The 18,516-nt window shown below is 27.4% G+C and overlaps 1 protein-coding gene across 4 annotated transcripts in view; it reads left to right on the forward strand.

Moving 5' to 3' along the window:
• Window positions 1-18,516, forward strand: part of LOC103575603 (calcitonin gene-related peptide type 1 receptor) — a 108,134-nt gene that overhangs the window by 1,493 nt on the left and 88,125 nt on the right. For 2 of the 4 annotated variants that reach the window (XM_053742030.1, XM_053742032.1), the window contains exons 1-2: window positions 1,055-1,401; window positions 10,239-10,322. In XM_053742030.1, coding sequence (XP_053598005.1) covers window positions 10,305-10,322 — 18 coding nt within the window. In that variant the 5' untranslated portion in view covers window positions 1,055-1,401; window positions 10,239-10,304. Of the gene's footprint in view, window positions 1-1,054; window positions 1,402-10,238; window positions 10,323-18,516 lie in introns of those variants that run through there. The other 2 variants (XM_014443718.2, XM_053742031.1) reach the window with 1 other exon arrangement.

Here is an 18,516-nt window from a genome sequence, read left to right on the forward strand (position 1 = left end):
CAAAACAAAACGTTTATTTATAAAATAATAATAATAACAATAATAAACCAGCCGACGATATTTAATAATAAATGACATCGGCTGTTATGATAAAGCGGAATTATAAAATTAAGTCCGTAGAGTTTTACTTTAAATCATGATTCGTGTTATATATGTATTGATATCATCATATATATTTATGGCTGTCAAACAGACTTACTGTTTGACAAAACTGGCATAAATAAAAGCACTTACTTAATACTTTTAATTGCGGCATCCATGTAAATGTCCGTATATTTTTCGGCAAACCCGGTGGTAGTTTTTCCGGATGCGGCGCTTTCATGAAAACTCTTATCGGCGATATTTTTCCGAGCGATTTGTACAAAATATCGAGCACTGATTTTAGAAATGATTCTCTTTAAAGTAAATGAAACCGTCTCTACATTTAGCCGTTTAACATTTCATTGAATTTTTTTCACAATATTAAAAAAAATAAAAAATATATATATAGATATAAATATTCATTACACAGCGAGGCGTTAATTTATTAAATAATAAATTGTAATAAATATAGATTGTGAAAGTGTCACTTGAAAATTAAAATTCACTGACTTGTATTTAAAACAAGCAAATTTATGTTGTATAAAAAATATTACCATATATATATATATATATATATATATTTAAAATAATGAGCATGCATGTTTACAAAAACTATAAATTACCTTTTTGAAATAATAATTATAATAATAATTAATTATTTCAACATATGTCTCGATATTGTTAAACTTTGTTTCGAAAAAAATCTATTAAGAAAATTTTTTTTTTACTCCTGCGCTGTCGAATCATCAGAATTATTTTATAATTCATAAATATAATTAATGATGAGGCATAAATTTTTTATAATTAATTAACGTTGTTTTTTTTTTTTATGGAAAAAAAAGCGCGCGATATTAACGCCTGCGCTGTTGATTATCAAAATATATATTCCGCGGAATAGGCGCGCGCAATTGCTAAGACATGCTTTTGTATTTTAACACCCGCTTCGAAGATATGTATGCGTCCAAGAGTCAGTTGCCCGCGTGCTTCACAAAACAACGTTTGTCTAATAAGTAAAGTGATTAATTTATTATTTCATCGTAATTGTGATTAATAATTGACAGTAATTAAAAAAAGTAAAATTTTTTCCTTTTTCTAAAAAAAAATTAAAAATTTTTATTGCGTAGAAAAATTTTTTGTGGAATCGTTGAGTATAATTTCATTTAAAAATTTTTTTAAAAACTTTTCGCTCTTCACATTGTTAAAAAGTTTGTGCATTATCCTGTGGATAGTTTTCTGATAAGTTAAATAGTTAGCCAAGTATCGAAAAGATTCTTCAGCGGTTGTTAAGTTTGAAAAAAAAAAATTTATTAAAATTTTCGAGTAAGTGAATTTTTAAAAAATTTTCTATTATTTTTTTTTGCTGAATAAATAAAAGACTGAAATAAATTTTAATCAAATGAAATTCAAAGTAGCGGAGATGAAAAGTTTTATCACTTAAATTGAGAGAAAAAAGTTAAAAAAAAAATGGAAAATTAAAAATTTAAATGTTGATACTCCGACATGACATAACGTAACATGAAACATGTCGGAGAATTTTTTATGTGAAAGCATATGTCATTTACATATAGATTGCTCTATTTCAGTGCATACACAAGCTCGCTACTCATCTTTTTTATCCATTAAAAATAAATCCTGGCTCATTTCCTGTGCGTGCGCTGACTCGGGTCTCCACCTTTATCCGAAAAAATATATAATTTTATATAGAATTTCAAATTGGATATTTTATAGAGTAATGCTTGATATAATTCGTGTATAAATACGCTGGCATAGAGAGAGAGAGATTAATGTGTTTTTATTTTATCATAGGGTTATTTTAATATAATATAAAATAATGCATTATTTACAATATATACGTGAGCTTAAAAGGGACAATGGATAATAAATTTAAAGCGACATTTGACTTTTCTCTTTTCATCGCATTATCAATACATACCCTGTGATATTTATTTAATCATTAATATTAATTAACAATGAATGTGGTCTAGTTAACGAGACTTTGGGTCTGTTGTTAAAAATTTATCAACAGGAATCAGGTTTTAAATTAGACAAAAAAAATATTTAATAATCCGTCGAATTTAATGCCGCGGTTAATTTTTTTATGAACGCGCACTCGTTTATTTGCGATAAGTATGTAAATATATGAGCGTATAAATTTGTGTAGGGCAAGTAAAATATATAATTTATCGATTTTGACTGCAATTAGTCGGTTGTTATTTAAATGGCACATTAGGATTTTTTTAAAAATGAAAAAGCCCGCGGTCAGCAACAAGTATCATTACAAACTCAGTCCACTTGTCGGCTAAAATTTGTTACAATAATTGCAGTAGCCACTTGCCAAAACCACTTGCTCTCATGGCGTCATCATCATTATCATCATCTCTGTTATTATTATTATTATTTTTATTATTTATTTAATAAAAATAAGGTATTTAATAGTCGCGATTGAAGTCGCGTCACGTGCGACAGTGTGAGCAATTAAATAAAACACATAAAAATTAAAAATCTAATAAACACCTTCACCCCGTCGCGTCGTTTCATTAAAACTTTTCAACAAATTCGTCACCCGCTATTTATATTTATACTCAACTCAACAATAGCCATTACAAATAATAATTACTAAAACTTATACAATAATCTCATTAAAATAATTCAATTATTTACCACACAAATAATAATAATAAATATTTAAAAAAGAAATTTTTCATCTCCGCTCACATCTGAATTTTATATTAGAATATTGCAACACTTGCTCCGCAAAATAAAATATCATTTTTTTTTAAACCACACATGCAACAGTTTACATACTAATTTTTAATTAAATAATGTTTCATACAATTTCCCGACTTCCGTATTCTTTATAATTAAAAAAAAAAATATTCATATAAAATTAGCATCCCAGTAATTATCCATCCGGTGAATAAAATTGCGTACTTGCACTCATAAATAAAATATTTCCTGTGATAATTCAATCCACTGACACTATCAGAATACACTACGATTTGATGTTCATCTGCAATATATATTGTCACAGTTTATTAAGTATGTCAAGTTTAAAGTGATGATTGAAAATAAAAAAATTACTGTCTATTTAGATTTGTCAATTGGAAAATCACGATTAACTACCAAATCACTTTACCATTTCCGGCCCAGTGAACTACAAGGGCCACTTTACCTCTGCCTTAGTTCAAATTCAAATAATTACCGCCAAATTTTTTTTTATCCTACATTTCGATTCATGACAGTTAATAATTACCTATCAAAGTCTAAAAATATTTTTCAGTAAATTATTAGTGGAAATAAATAAAATATAAAAGCAATAAATTTAAAAGCCTCGATATTGGAAAATAATAAACAAGTAAATTACGGGATAAATGGATAAAGATTATATGTCTTGCTTTTTTTTATGACATTTATGTGTAAGTGATACATTGACACTTACCATGACCCGGGCATCGATCTTCACCGCGTTCCGTCTATTCAACTTTCATCAGCTCTAGCTTTTGCTTTAGATTTTCTTTTAGCTTAAAGCTATTTTCTATTAATAATACACCGGTTATAGTCTTCGTTAATTCTTACCCTTTTTTTTTATTTTTTTCTTCTTCATAAAACTCGCGAGTACAGAATAAGTTAAAAAAAAATATTTTTAAGATACGATGGCTCACTAAAATTATTTTTCAATTAAAAGTGTATAATTTTAAAATACTAAAGTTAACCGACGTCCCATAATTTTTTGATTTTTATTTAAACAGTAAATTATACAAAAAAAAAATTTGAAAAAATTGCACGTGTAGTTTTTTAAATTTCCTACATGTGCATATTTTTTTTTTTTTTTTTTTTTTTTTTTAATTAAATTGTTGAAAAAAATATCCGAAAATTACTAATTAAGAGAGTAAATAATAAAAAAAAAATATTTATAAAAAATGCACGTATAAATTTTGAAATTTTTTAAATGCCCATTTTTTTTAAATTTTATTTTATTAATTATTTACTTTATTTATTTATAATTTAAAATTAGTCTGATATCTGCTACATTTACTCATATAATTTGAATGATAAAAAATAATAAATTTATATATTTATTATAATTATTTACATCAATCATTTGATATCTGTAAATTAATAGCAGCCGTTTAAATTTGTAAACTCATCTCCGAATAATTATTTAGCGAGCGCCCTTTTAATAATAAATTACACGAATGAAAATTCATAATTTTAATTAAATGTAGCTTTTGAAATAATTATTGTTTGACTAATTAATTTAAACTGGCAACTGATTTTAATTGTATTTACATATTTAATTTAATATATAATTTTTGCTGAGTTCAGTAAAACATATCGCGTCTCGTCATTGTTTAACATCGCAAGCTCATAATGCCTACAGATATATTATTTAAACGCGAGCAACGCCTAGGTAAACGCTGAGGGTTGGAAACTTATTTTATACCGGCTTCTACAGAATATAATATGGACAATATATATGTATATATATAGTAATAGCAATTAGTTGAGAAAGCGGCTGCAGTGCTAATGGGTAGTTAACATAGTTTTGTTATCGAGTCTAATCTCGGTGTTAATATGTAGTGTTCTGCTAAATGTACATCCTGTAATACAAAAGGGTGGTTACAAAAATTATCAAGTATTTGTAATATGACTTAAATATAGAGGAAGAAGATAATATTGATGTTAAGTGACGTCTAATAAATTTTGAATTTTTTTTAAAACAGTAAACCATAAAAAAAAAATATTTAAAAAAATTGCACCTGTAGTTTTTTTAATTTTCTACATGTGCATTTTTTTAGTTTTTTTATTTTTGTAATTAATTTGCTGAAAAAAAAATCCGAAAATTGATAACTGTCTGTTAACTTCAAGATTATAGGAAGAAAGGGCAAAATGCGTTAATTTCAAAATTTTGAAAGAAAAACTTTTTGAAAATTTTTTTTTAAAAATTTCAAAATCATTTTTGTAAATGTAATTAATTATCTCGTACAAAAAAGTATATGTTCGAGATATATATGGGAGAAATTGAATATATGTCTCATAAAATTTTTTTTTGTAAAAAAATGATGTAATCGAATTTATTTAATTTTCAGATTTTTTTTTTTACCTTTTTTTCGAAAAAAGTATTTCTTTAAGTATCCATTTTGCCCCTCCCTCTCTTCCCTATAAAAATAATTTTTTTATCTCATATTTTAAGTAAAAATTTATTTTTTAACCCAAAAGAATCAAAATTTTGATAAACGAATTTTTAAAAATTTTTACGGGAATTTCGATAAAAAAAAAAATTAAAACGGACAAAAAAAAAATTTGACCTTTTATAAAAATAAGCGAAGTTATAACAATGAATCGTAACTTTTTCTAAACATTATTTGTGATTGTTTATGGAACTTTGACCATTTGGGAAAAAGATCCTTCACATATTTAGCTCATTCTTTTAACATGTCACGTGCTCGTAAGGGTTGTGACCCTTGTGATACTTTCTATCCCTTCTGTCTCGTCTTCTTTATCTCCTTACTTTCTTCCTTGTTTATTGTTTAGTTTTTCTCTGGTTTTCTTATCCTCGATTTTAGTCAGACAATAGAGAGCAGGCGTGGTCGTTGAAACTGTACGTCTAGAAAGTTAATATTTCACATACTCTTTTTTGTTCGACTGACTTCAGATGATCCGGGGTAGGGCAGTGAATTGTCGCATCATAGCCAATTTATCATACGACCTCATGTCAGTACAGATATTATGGGTCTATAATGCGACAGTAAAAACCCGAATATCGTGTGCCGCCAATCAAATGACATTTTATTTTTTATTTATCATAAGATTAGATATATATTTATACAAGATAATACTGAAGTTAGCCGACGTGTAATAATGTTTTGATTCTTTATAAAAACGACAATTTATAAATAGAAAAAAATTGAAAAATTGCAGCTACAGGTTTTCTGATTTTCTACATGTGCATATTTTTGGTTTATTTTTTTTTTAATTTATTTGTTAAAAAAAATCTGTTTATCGGTTGACCCTGAGGGCCAACCCCAAAACTTCCCGCTGTTTTCGAGCTCTTTGAGCTTGAAAGCATTGATGTGAATACATTTAACCAGATTTCGAGGTCTTATTGACAAGTCTTCTATAATAACTCGAACACTTAAAAGTCAAGGAAAAATATTTTTTTTTAAGATTTCTCTAGGATTTGTCTAGGATTCTCAGCGAAACAAATTTTTCTAAGTTTTCTCTAGGATTTCTCTAGGATTTGTCTAGGATTCTCAGCGAAACAAATTTTTCTAAGTTTTCTTTAGGATTTGTCTAGGATTTGTCTAGGATTTGTCTAGGATTCTCAAAGAAATAAATTTTTCTAAGTTTTCTCTAGGATTTCTCTAGGATTTGTCTAGGATTTGTCTAGGATTCTCAAAGAAATAAATTTTTCTAAGTTTTCTCTAGGATTTGTCTAGGATTTCTCTAGGATTTGTCTAGGATTTCTCTAGGATTTGTCTAGGATTTCTCTAGGATTTGTCTAGGATTTCTCTAGGATTTGTCTAGGATTTCTCTAGGATTTGTCTAGGATTTGTCTAGGATTCTCAAAGAAATAAATTTTTTTGAGTTTTCTCTAGGATTTGTCTAGGATTTTTCTAGGATTTGTCTAGGATTTCTCTAGGATTTCTCTAGGATTTCTCTAGGATTTCTCTAGGATTTGTCTAGGATTTAGAGAAAGTCTCTCAAAAACGCTGGCACATGAATTTTTCCAAGTTTTGTCTAGGCTGAGTGTAGGATTTGTCTAGGATTTTTCTATAATTCAGAGAAGTCTATTTTTTAGTCTTGTGTTCACTACCTGGGCCATTTGCCACTCACTTTTCGGCCAATAAAAACTCCATTGTTTTCTAACCCATGAATGAAATAAAAGTGAACGTGAGCGTGATTTTCTGCGTATAATTAAACGGAAACTTTGACTTTTAAATAACAAACCCCCGTTATTTAACCTTAGTAATTTTTATATGTAACATTTAAATGTTCTATCTATAGTTTCAATTAACTGATAAAGTTTATCTGTCAGTTCCACCTAACTACTACACATATTTGTTGTTCATTTTCTCTGATAACTGAATATCTTTTTTAATAGAATCCATAATAGATAAAGTAATTTTTCCGCGTATAAAAAATCATAATTAGTTTGCTTTACCTGTAGGCTGATACAAAATACAGTTGGTGGTTTATGCGACCACGCCTCTGGTTTGCCGACAGCACACCCGCAGCTAGCCTGTCAGACATGAACACGTTCCACTTGTTTGCTTAGATTTAATTTAGAAATATATATACATATGAATATGTTCTCCGGAACCTTCGTATTTAATTACCGTAACTCTAAACTCGGGATTTACTTCAGCAATTGAATTCCCATAGAATTTATTCATACTTACACCACTTTTATTAATGACAATATACATTAACGTCATCCGTCTTCAGTTTAAGGGATGAAATAAAAAAAAAAAATAATTTGAATTATCTTTTTATTTTATAAATTTCTTCAACTTTGTCAGGATTATGTAACGGAAATTCTCGAGGTACCAATTAAAAGTTTAACTACTGAAGTTTGTACAAAGCAGCTTCTGCAACTTAAATATAATATCTCGTATTTATAATTATTTTTTTTTTTTTTTTTTTTTTTTTTTTTTTTTTTGTATTAAATTATGAATGATTTAATTTTTCAGTAAATGTTTACTTTCAAATCAATTTTTTGTATCGATTAGATCAGTGGAAGACTAAACAGAGCGTAAATTAAATTTAAAAATTGATAAAAAAAAAAAAAAAAAAATGGGAACAATAACAGAATTCATTCATTGATAGTTTCTAAAAAAAACAATAGGTAGATTGTGGTAATTGGTGACCGAAAAATATCGAATATTCTACATGTGAAGTGATTACTGGCATCTATCCAGCAAAAGTTTGTAAATCATTTGAATGCCATTTCCATGACGTACCGATTCTCGTACCATCGATCAACATCATCTGACTAATAGATACACCGAGAATACCACTGCCACAAGCTCTAATGGATATACATGCATACATCCATCAATGTATACATATAGATGTAGTGTGTGGGTTAGATGTTTTTGCAATATCCGTTATTTAGATGCACATTAGAGCAGTTTAAAAATATTTCAAAATTACTCGTTAGTCGACGATCGTTAAGAAAAAGGTGCGATTTGATATTTTCTGTACACTAGTGTCGAAAACGTGACATATTTTATGGATGTTTGTTATAGATGCTGCTCCATATGTCTCTTATGTAATGTTGGTAATTTACACCATTACAATAGATCTATTTGTGTATAAATATGTGCGCATACACGGGAAATCAAAGGAATGCAACAGAGTACGCAACAATATTCTCAGCTAGGCGGTGTCAAACGTAGATTGCTATTGGAAAGTTGTGGTCAGTGGTTAATTTTGTGGTTAAATCCTCTGGAATACTTGACAAACAGATATAACCGCTGAAATTTCTATTTAAACGCCTCTTTGTTATTGTCGGCTATGATTTGAATGACAATTTAATTTTTAAAAATGGTGTGATTTTAATTTTCTATTGAAAATTTCTTAAGGGGAATAATTTACGCGGTTTTTATGCATTTTAAATGTTTCGCATACTCTCTAAATCTGAAAAAGTGAAAACCATTGAAAAATCGGGTATACACTATTTCACAGCTATAAGTATACTTAAAGCTATGAAACAATGCATTCTAAAACTAAATGTGTAATCAAAATTAATACACTTGTCCAAAAACAATGAAACAGCATAAGCAATCTATAGATATGCAACACACTATAAAACGTGATTTAGATGACTACAAAAACTTTAGTTTTGATTATGGTCTTAGAACACATCTAACATGTGCTAAAATAAAACACTTGGTTTTAGAGTGTGAATAGTCACTGTTTCAGATTTAGATTTAGTGTGCCGGCCGAAAATTGCAGCCACCCCCTAAGTCACCTTCTAGCAGTCAAATTACAAAATTTATTTTCGTCGCGCGAAAAAGGTTCCGATTTTCAGAGAAATCGATTTTTAGGGAAATTGAAAAAAAAAATTGGGTTGACGGAAGTGAGATTCGAACCCAGACCCATCGATTGCCAGTAGAGTTTTTTGTAACAATATGGGAAAGGAAATTTGTTTTTGATTTAAAATTTGAATTCCAATTAATTTTTGGAAAAAATCTCATATTTAAATATTAATTTACGATGTCAATGAAAATTTATAATAACAATAAGTATGCATATATTTATATATATTTCAATGAATAAATTTTCAACACCGAATTAGATCCAATTTATTCGTATCTATCACTGAATATTAAACAAATATAATCCTCTTGTGATTTAAATTTCATTATTTCAGGATAATAAAAACATTTTATTTATTCAGCTGACTATTATTCATATAATAATTATTTATATAAATATAAATATGTTATTTCTTTTCCTTTACTTTCGAGCCCGAATTTTAACTTATTCACTTATTTTAAAAAATTTAATTAATTACAATAATTTCAACAATATGGCGACTGCACTCTAAAGTCCGCGGTTCGAATCCTCATCACATTTTTTTTTTTTTTTTTTTTTTTTTTTTTTTTTTTATTGACCGGCTAACAATTAGCAGTAATTTAGTTAATAAAATATCTAAGCCTAGTGTTCTCAGATAATTGCTGGTATTAAAAAATTATAATGACTTATATTAAGGAATTAATGCGAATATTATCTTTTAGGTATATATAAGTATAAAGCATATATATAATGTATATAATGTCTTTTTTTAAGCTCCCTAAGCGCTTTACTATTGTTGACCTCTCGCCTGATAAATTTTTACCCGTACGAGTTTAGTATTCAAAGCTTTACGGATTATTCGACTACTCTACTCCTCAGTATATTCAGCAAAAAAAAAAAAAACAAATAAAAAGATTATGAATAAATGAATAAAAGTGCAAATGTCATTATTTATTTATTTTTAATTACAAAGTTAACAGTAAAAATTTTTTTATCCCTCGAAAAAAAATTCTATACTAAAAAAAAAAAAAGGATATCCTGATGTAAAAAATTTTTACTCACTCGAGAGATCCTTTTTGTATATAAATGTTGTAAATATAAGTCTAAATTGGGTTTTTTTTTTTTTTTTACAGAAATTGCTGGTACTCTGAAACTGTGAAAATTTTCGACGGAACGGATCTGACTTAATCCTTAAGACGATGGAAGACGAGATAGAGGTAAGACTCGATATAAATTTTTGCATGTTATACAGACATCTATTTGCCCATTTATATATTTAAATTTATAAATATATATACACATATGTATGTATGTATTTATGAAAGATATATACAAGCATAAGTCACACAAATTCTGTGAAGAATATATAGATTTATATTTATAGATTTATCTAAACTTCCTGACTCCTCAAAGACACATCTGTAATCCTTACGGCATATTTACATTTAAGTAAAGAACAATATAACCCCGAACTCGAAACTTAGTTCCCGAAATGTTTACAATAATTTGTATGCATAAAAAAGTTTTCGAGAAAAAATCGGGATAGGTTTTATTTTAAGCTCTAACTTGCAGTGTCGTTGGTAAATGAAACGTCAAATAAATTCCGACGGTTTATTTTTTTTGCTTGAGGGGAATGGTATTTTTATTCTATCAAGTTGTAAAAGTTTAGTAAATTTTTAATATTCATTTTTTTATAAATATTAATTGCTGGAGAAAGAGTTTTTAGTTGACGTTACGGGTTGGTTTATAATTTAACACAATATATACGTGAGCTTAAAAGGGGCAATGGATAATAAATTTAAAGCGACATTTGACTTTTCTCTTTTCATCGCATTATCAATACATACCCTGTGATATTTATTTAATCATTAATATTAATTAACAATGAATGTGGTCTAGTTAACGAGACTTTGGGTCTGTTGTTAAAAATTTATCAACAGGAATCAGGTTTTAAATTAGACAAAAAAAATATTTAATAATCCGTCGAATTTAATGCCGCGGTTAATTTTTTTATGAACGCGCACTCGTTTATTTGCGATAAGTATGTAAATATATGAGCGTATAAATTTGTGTAGGGCAAGTAAAATATATAATTTATCGATTTTGACTGCAATTAGTCGGTTGTTATTTAAATGGCACATTGGGATTTTTTTAAAAATGAAAAAGCCCGCGGTCAGCAACAAGTATCATTACAAACTCAGTCCACTTGTCGGCTAAAATTTGTTACAATAATTGCAGTAGCCACTTGCCAAAACCACTTGCTCTCATGGCGTCATCATCATTATCATCATCTCTGTTATTATTATTATTATTGTTATTATTTATTTAATTAAAATAAGGTATTTAATAGTCGCGATTGAAGTCGCGTCACGTGCGACAGTGTGAGCAATTAAATAAAACACATAAAAATTAAAAATCTAATAAACACCTTCACCCCGTCGCGTCGTTTCATTAAAACTTTTTAACAAATTCGTCACCCGCTATTTATATTTATACTCAACTCAACAACAGCCATTACAAATAATAATTACTAAAACTTATACAATAATCTCATTAAAATAATTCAATTATTTACCACACAAATAATAATAATAAATATTTAAAAAAGAAATTTTTCATCTCCGCTCACATCTGAATTTTATATTAGAATATTGCAACACTTGCTCCGCAAAATAAAATATCATTTTTTTATTAAACCACACATGCAACAGTTTACATACTAATTTTTAATTAAATAATGTTTCATACAATTTCCTGACTTCCGTATCCTTTATAATTTTAAAAAAAAAAAATTAATAATTAGGTTTTAAATAAACGAATCTATTAATAATCGCGGCAATCGACTTCCATATGGATCAGTAAATCTCCATCCGTCAACGCAGTTTATTTTTCCCCGACTTTTTATTACGTGACAGGTCACAAGATCGGGTTGAAACGGCTTAGAGATGTTAAAGAAGTGATTGATGCTCTTCACGTGGCTTTTTTTATCCGCCGAGATTATCATCGACTAGAACGTCAGCGTCCTCGCCCAAGCAAACTCTATAATCTATATTACTGTCCCCTATAATCGACGTCAATACCTCACGAAATATAACTTAGCGGTCAATCCCCTTATTTTTTCCTTCAGTGAAAAATTGATCTGCATTAGAACAATATTTTTTTCCCCAAATTTTATTGTCAAGCCACTTGCAATTAATCTCAGCTCGATCCACTTAATATAATAACTATCTGTATTTATTTTTCTCTCTTTTCAAGTGAGTAATACAGTTCAGTTACCGAAGTTAAACTCATATCCTCTCCGTAATTAATTTCGAAAAACTCATTGATAGAAACTGAGACGGGTATTAAGTTGATTTTTTTCCCTCCAGTAAATCGAGGGTAGCCAATTCCATTTCCCTCAAGTTACCTACTAATCAATTGTTCTAGATTTTTTTTTTTGTATGCTCAGTCTGTCATACGAAAATCAATGAGTCAAGAAAATAATAATTATTTTTTTTATCCATTTATTTAATTATTTTAATGTAAAATTATCATTTTACGCTGCTTATCACTACTCATATTTTGATTGTTATCGACATTTTTTCTTGAGCAGCTTGCGACATTTCTTATCAATTTTTCATTTCGTCTTTGTCAGCACTTTGAAGCAATCGTCATTTTTCATACTTTTATTTATTCTTTAGGGAAATAAATCTCTGGCTCTCATATATTTTTAACCCAGATTGATTTACTATATTATTTAATTGCTGATTCATATATATTTTAGTTGACATTTTCAAAGTTATGATGAAGCCAAAATTAAAAATGAAAATAACTCATCAAGTATTGAGTTTATGAAAAAATTTAAGGAGTACTTTTTTGTAGCAAATTTAATTCTCTACAAATTTTGTTCTATACATTTTTACCGTATCTTTGATAAATAACCGGGAATTTAAATTTGAACAATTTGATTTAAATTTTTGATGAAAAACCAACTCCATTAATATTCCAAACTCTTTGAACTTAAATTCTGGCTAAAATATTGAAAATATGACAAATATATCTCAGTACTTTTTTGTTGCAAATTTAATTCTTTACAAATTTTGTTCCATACATTTTTACCGTATCTTTGATAAATAACCGGGAATTTAAATTTGAACAATTTGATTTAAATTTTTGATGAAAAACCAACTCCATTAATATTTCAAACTCTTTGAACTTAAATTCTGGCTAAAATATTCAAAATATGACAAATATATCTCAATACTTTTTTGTAGCAAATTTAATTCTCTATAAAAAAATATTCTTTGACTTTTTCCGTAAATGTGATAGTTTGGGCGCAATCTAATTTTTGAGTATGGAGCTTTTTTATTTTTTAAAAGTTTCCGACAAAGAACTTAAAATATTTTTTATTTTTCTTATTATTGCTAATAATAAATAAACTAACATAAAAATAATAATTATCACGTCTTACGTAACCACTTCAGTAATGACTATCAATTTACTTTTTCTACCATTTTTTTATCACAGTCAATTTACTTCTTCTCTTCTCATTTGGACGTTGGGTTTTTTATTTTTATCCTGCTTCATCCTTATTTATTTCTCTATTTTAATTTCATTTCATTTCTACCAGCAGTAACAAAAGTTTAATTTAAAATGAAATTATCTTTCAATTTTCAAATTTCGAGTTTCATTTTATTATTTATATTTTTAAATTAACCAACAAAAAACAATATTAAATATTTAAATATTTAAAAAACAAGATACTAAAATAATAACAACATGAAAGTGTACTAGACTTAACAAGGGAGATGTACTTTGTACCTCGAGTTGAAATGAAAAAATTTTATGAATAAAATAATTTTATTATTTAATTAAAAGATAAATTTTTACACAAGTACATTTCACTCCATGTTTTTTTCTATTTCTATTTTCTATTTGTTAAGCAGTTTAATTATTTTTTTCACCTTTGAAAATTTTTTTATTAGTGATACCAAAAATATCCCATTTAATTTTTTTGGTTTTATAGATAGAAAATTTAGACTCAGGGCTCGTTGCTAATAAAACCAACCCCGGGTGTCACAAGGGCGCGAAAAAAAATTCAAAATTTGTATTTTGAGACTCAGATAAAAAAACGCATTGTTGATCAAAAAAAAAAAATTATCCCTTATGGTTTTCGTGCCATAAGAGCGTAAAACATCTATGGTACTTTCAACGCGACATATATACCTGTATATAAATATATATAATATATTTATAAATTCTGTTAAAATGTTATCTAAACTGAACCCAAACTGTCTGCTACTAAACAGCTTGAAAGTTTACAAATTTAGTTTTATCATAATCGATAACGTCGGACTTGAGACAACCCTCGGGAACCTTCGCCTTCCATCTTACAGCAAATTTGAATAATACGTATTTAATATATTTGTAAATTATGTTCAAACTGTCAAAACTTACAACTAACAGCCATCAACAAACGTCCGTACCTTCCTAAAGTATCAAAAATTTTCCCATTTTATTTTCAATTTCTCTTCAAATCTCGAATAGTATCTTTTTGAAAAAAAAAAAAAAAAATACTTAAGGTCACTATAAAATACCCAAACTCACATGGGTGAAAAAATATTTTCCTTAAGTATTCGGATGAATAGACTTCTATAAAAGCTAACTCTGAGTTTCACAATTGAGTCAATACAACATATTTTTTACCGCACGCGTTTCAATATACATTCAACAATTCAGGAGCAGAAATTCAATTCTGCTTGGAAATAAATCCCGCATTCGTCGTTTACGATTCGAATTCACTTACCTTTTATCTGTATGAAACGTATCTACTAGTATTATATATATATATATTGTAGGTATAATACGATAACCACTATTTTCAATGTGCCGCTACGGCTACTGCTATCCCACTGGCACCTGGCACTGATGATTTTTCAATCATCTCACGTGGAAAGCTTTTGCCGTTCATATTACTTTTTACTTCAACATACCCATATATATATATATATATATATATATATATATATATATATATATATATATATATATATATTCAGTAGAAAAATCTAGCTTTCAACTCTCACATGCTATACCAAAGTAAGCGCCGCTTTATTGCTGTGCAATTCGAGAATTTAAGTTTGTGAAGTAGATTCCGGCCGATAACTCTACTAAGTAGAGTTTTCAATCAAACCCGTATCTTTATCCATTTAATATATATTGGATTACTCAAAGATCGTTCACATATATATATGAATTTTGATATCTAGTGAATTTAACTCCAAGAGGATTAAATAAATAGTCATTTTTAAACATCAATTTATTCCATAATTTTTTAGTTCACAATTCTCTACAAAAATGTCATATATTTTTGTTCATATAAAATTTATTACAGAGTAAATCATCTGAAAATTTCGCTCAAATAAATTTGTAATTTTTATTAATTATCCTATAAAACGAGATTTTTTTTTTCCATCGGTTTTTTAAAATAATTGAATTAAAATAAAAAGTTTTAATGTTTTTACCACAATTTAATTTATATAAGTTATCATTTTTCTCGATAAAAATAAAAATTATATTAACGTCTCGTCTTGGTATCTAGTTACTTTCTCCACAGCTTAAAGAACTTTTATAAAGGATCGATACCGGGTCGTTGCATGACTTGTATATGCGAGTTACTGTTGTGCTTATTATTTTTTTTTATTTCAAAGTTACCCATACATGTAACGTTAAATATATATCATTCAGTAGGTAAATGCCTCGTTAATATCATATATTTATTTTATTATTTATTACTCTTTTTCATGCATTAAATGAAGATAAAGAATTCAATTAATCATTTAATTCAAAATATTTAATATTATTAGTCCATTTAACGATAATTTATATAAAAATAATATTTATAATAAAAATATATATATATATATATATATATATATATATATATATATATATATTTATTTACATGATAAATTGGCATTGAAACAATAAAAAATATGATAAACGTCATGACGCATTTATGTTATGGTTGCTGCGGATGATAATAATAGACTATACTCTCAGTTTATATAAATATTCATCGGAATTACGACTGTGCATTTGCATTTCGATTGAGAATAAAAATGTGCTAAAGATGACGTGATAATTTAGATACGGTTAATATATTTTACATTGACGATAGAAAAAAAAACATTTACTCCCATTTTATTGTCAAAGATAAAAAAATAAACTGAAGGAAAAAATTACTCTAATAATTTTTGAATTGTTTTTCAAAACGACTAATCACAAAAAAAATATTTGGAAAAAATGCACCTACAGTTTTTTTTTTATTTTATACATATGCATATTTTCATACATGTAGAGAATTTAAAAAACCATAAGTGTAATTTTTTTAAATACTTTTTTTTTTTAATCGTTTTTACAAAAACCAAAAAATTATTAGACGTTAGCTAACTTTAATTACTAACCGTCCTAATGAAAATGCATTAAAAAATATATATTTAAGTATCTTGTGATAAACAAGCGATTGGTTTATAGATAGACGTGGTAACAAGCACTTAGCGATAAAGTACACGTTCTTGAACTTAGCATTTAATTTTCAAGCACTTTGCAATAGCTCGTGGAAGTAAAGGGAAGGGAGAGTTTAGTTTGAATAAGACTTTATACTAATATAACCTCATTTCACTCAATATTGTCTCTCACTATTTGGTTACTCGTCACTATTGCATCACTATATTGCTATTCAACGGTAGGGTTTCCCTAAAAAGTTAACTTTACTTTCATCACTTGACGATATTATCATTCTAGATTAACTTAAGCGTTAAATTAAACACTTCTGCGGTTAAACTTCACGTGAAATGTCTTCTTATACATATAAGCGACTTAGTGTTTTAATTAAAAAAAAAAAACAAATTTTGAACTTTTTCAAATATTTTATTATATCAGATTTAAAATTTTTTTTCTCCTCAACTTTAATTTAATTTTATTCAAATTCAATGAAAATATTTTTTTTCTCTGATTATACTCTTGTGGAAGAGTAAAAAAAAATTTTTTTATGTCATACTTATGCATATAAATTTTTACAACATCCGAAAAATAATGTATTTAATATTATTCAGGTTTATCATAGTCAATAAATAACACAAATAAGCATTTTATGCCTGTAAAATCCATAAAAAAATCTTTATGTGAATGTAAGGTATTTTTAAAAAATAGTTTATACTAAAAAGGGCTGAATAAAGGTATGGAAACATTGAAGAAATGCTGTATGCCACTATCGCAAATGGTTTGTCGTAAAAAAAATAAACGACGGGATCTCCCGCAATTCGTCTTTGACATTGCACGCCATCTACGATAAGCCATTGGATTTTTTTTTGTATCCCTTTTTTCTTTTCTCTTGTTCATGAATAACAATATCGGACTTTTTTTCAATAACAAAAAAGACTTATGAATAAATATATTTTCTTGGGGTTTATGATAATTTTAGCGAAATCAGTAAATAAGTTTTTTAGATATTATTCATTGAAAGAATAATGTAAACAAATCTGTCTAGAGCCATATTTCAGTCGTCAGGATATTCAATGTCTGGCAGATGATATTTATTTGCAGGCTGATAGACTTCGTACCTTGTACGCGATGCAAATAGAATGCTTTTCCATGTCATATGTATGCAAACAAAAAATTTCAAGCCAAAGATATAAAAAGAATTTTTTTGGCTGAAAAGTTAAGGACCTACAAATATTTCAGATAAATGAACACAAGGCCGAAAAATGGCTGAAAACTTGAAAACTTTCTGTTCTATTATTTTATTTTTAAAAATTTAGAATTTTTTCAGCCATTTTCAAAACAATTCTATGGTTTAGGCGTAATTTATTGTTTTTCCAGAATAATCCCATGGTTTCTGCAAAATTTCGGATTTTTTCAGAAAAATTCCATGGTCTCAGCAAAATTTCGGGTTTTTCCAGAAAAATTCTATGATTTTGGCATAATTAGAGTTCTTCTAGAAAAATTCCATAGTTTCAACAAAATTTCGGATTTTTTCAGAAAAATTCTGTAGTTTCAACGTAATTTCGACTTTTTCCAGAAAAATTCTATGATTTTGGCATAATTAGAGTTCTTCTAGAAAAATTCTATGATTTTGGCATAATTAGAGTTTTCTAGAAAAATTCCGTGGTTTCAACGTAATTTCGACTTTTTCCAAAAAAATTCTATGATTTTGGCATAATTAGAGTTTTCTAGAAAAATTCCATATTTTCAACAAAATTTCGGATTTTTTCAGAAAAATTCTGTGGTTTCAACGTAAATTCGACTTTTTCCAGAAAGATACTATGGTTTCGCCGTAATTTCGGCTGTTGCTAACAAAAAATTCCATAATTTCGACCAGATTATGCCTTTTCAGTTCTTTTTTCATTTGCTTTTCCTGTATGATTTATA

The sequence above is a fragment of the Microplitis demolitor genome, chromosome 9 (assembly GCF_026212275.2).
Source record: "Microplitis demolitor isolate Queensland-Clemson2020A chromosome 9, iyMicDemo2.1a, whole genome shotgun sequence".
NCBI lineage: Eukaryota > Metazoa > Arthropoda > Insecta > Hymenoptera > Braconidae > Microplitis > Microplitis demolitor.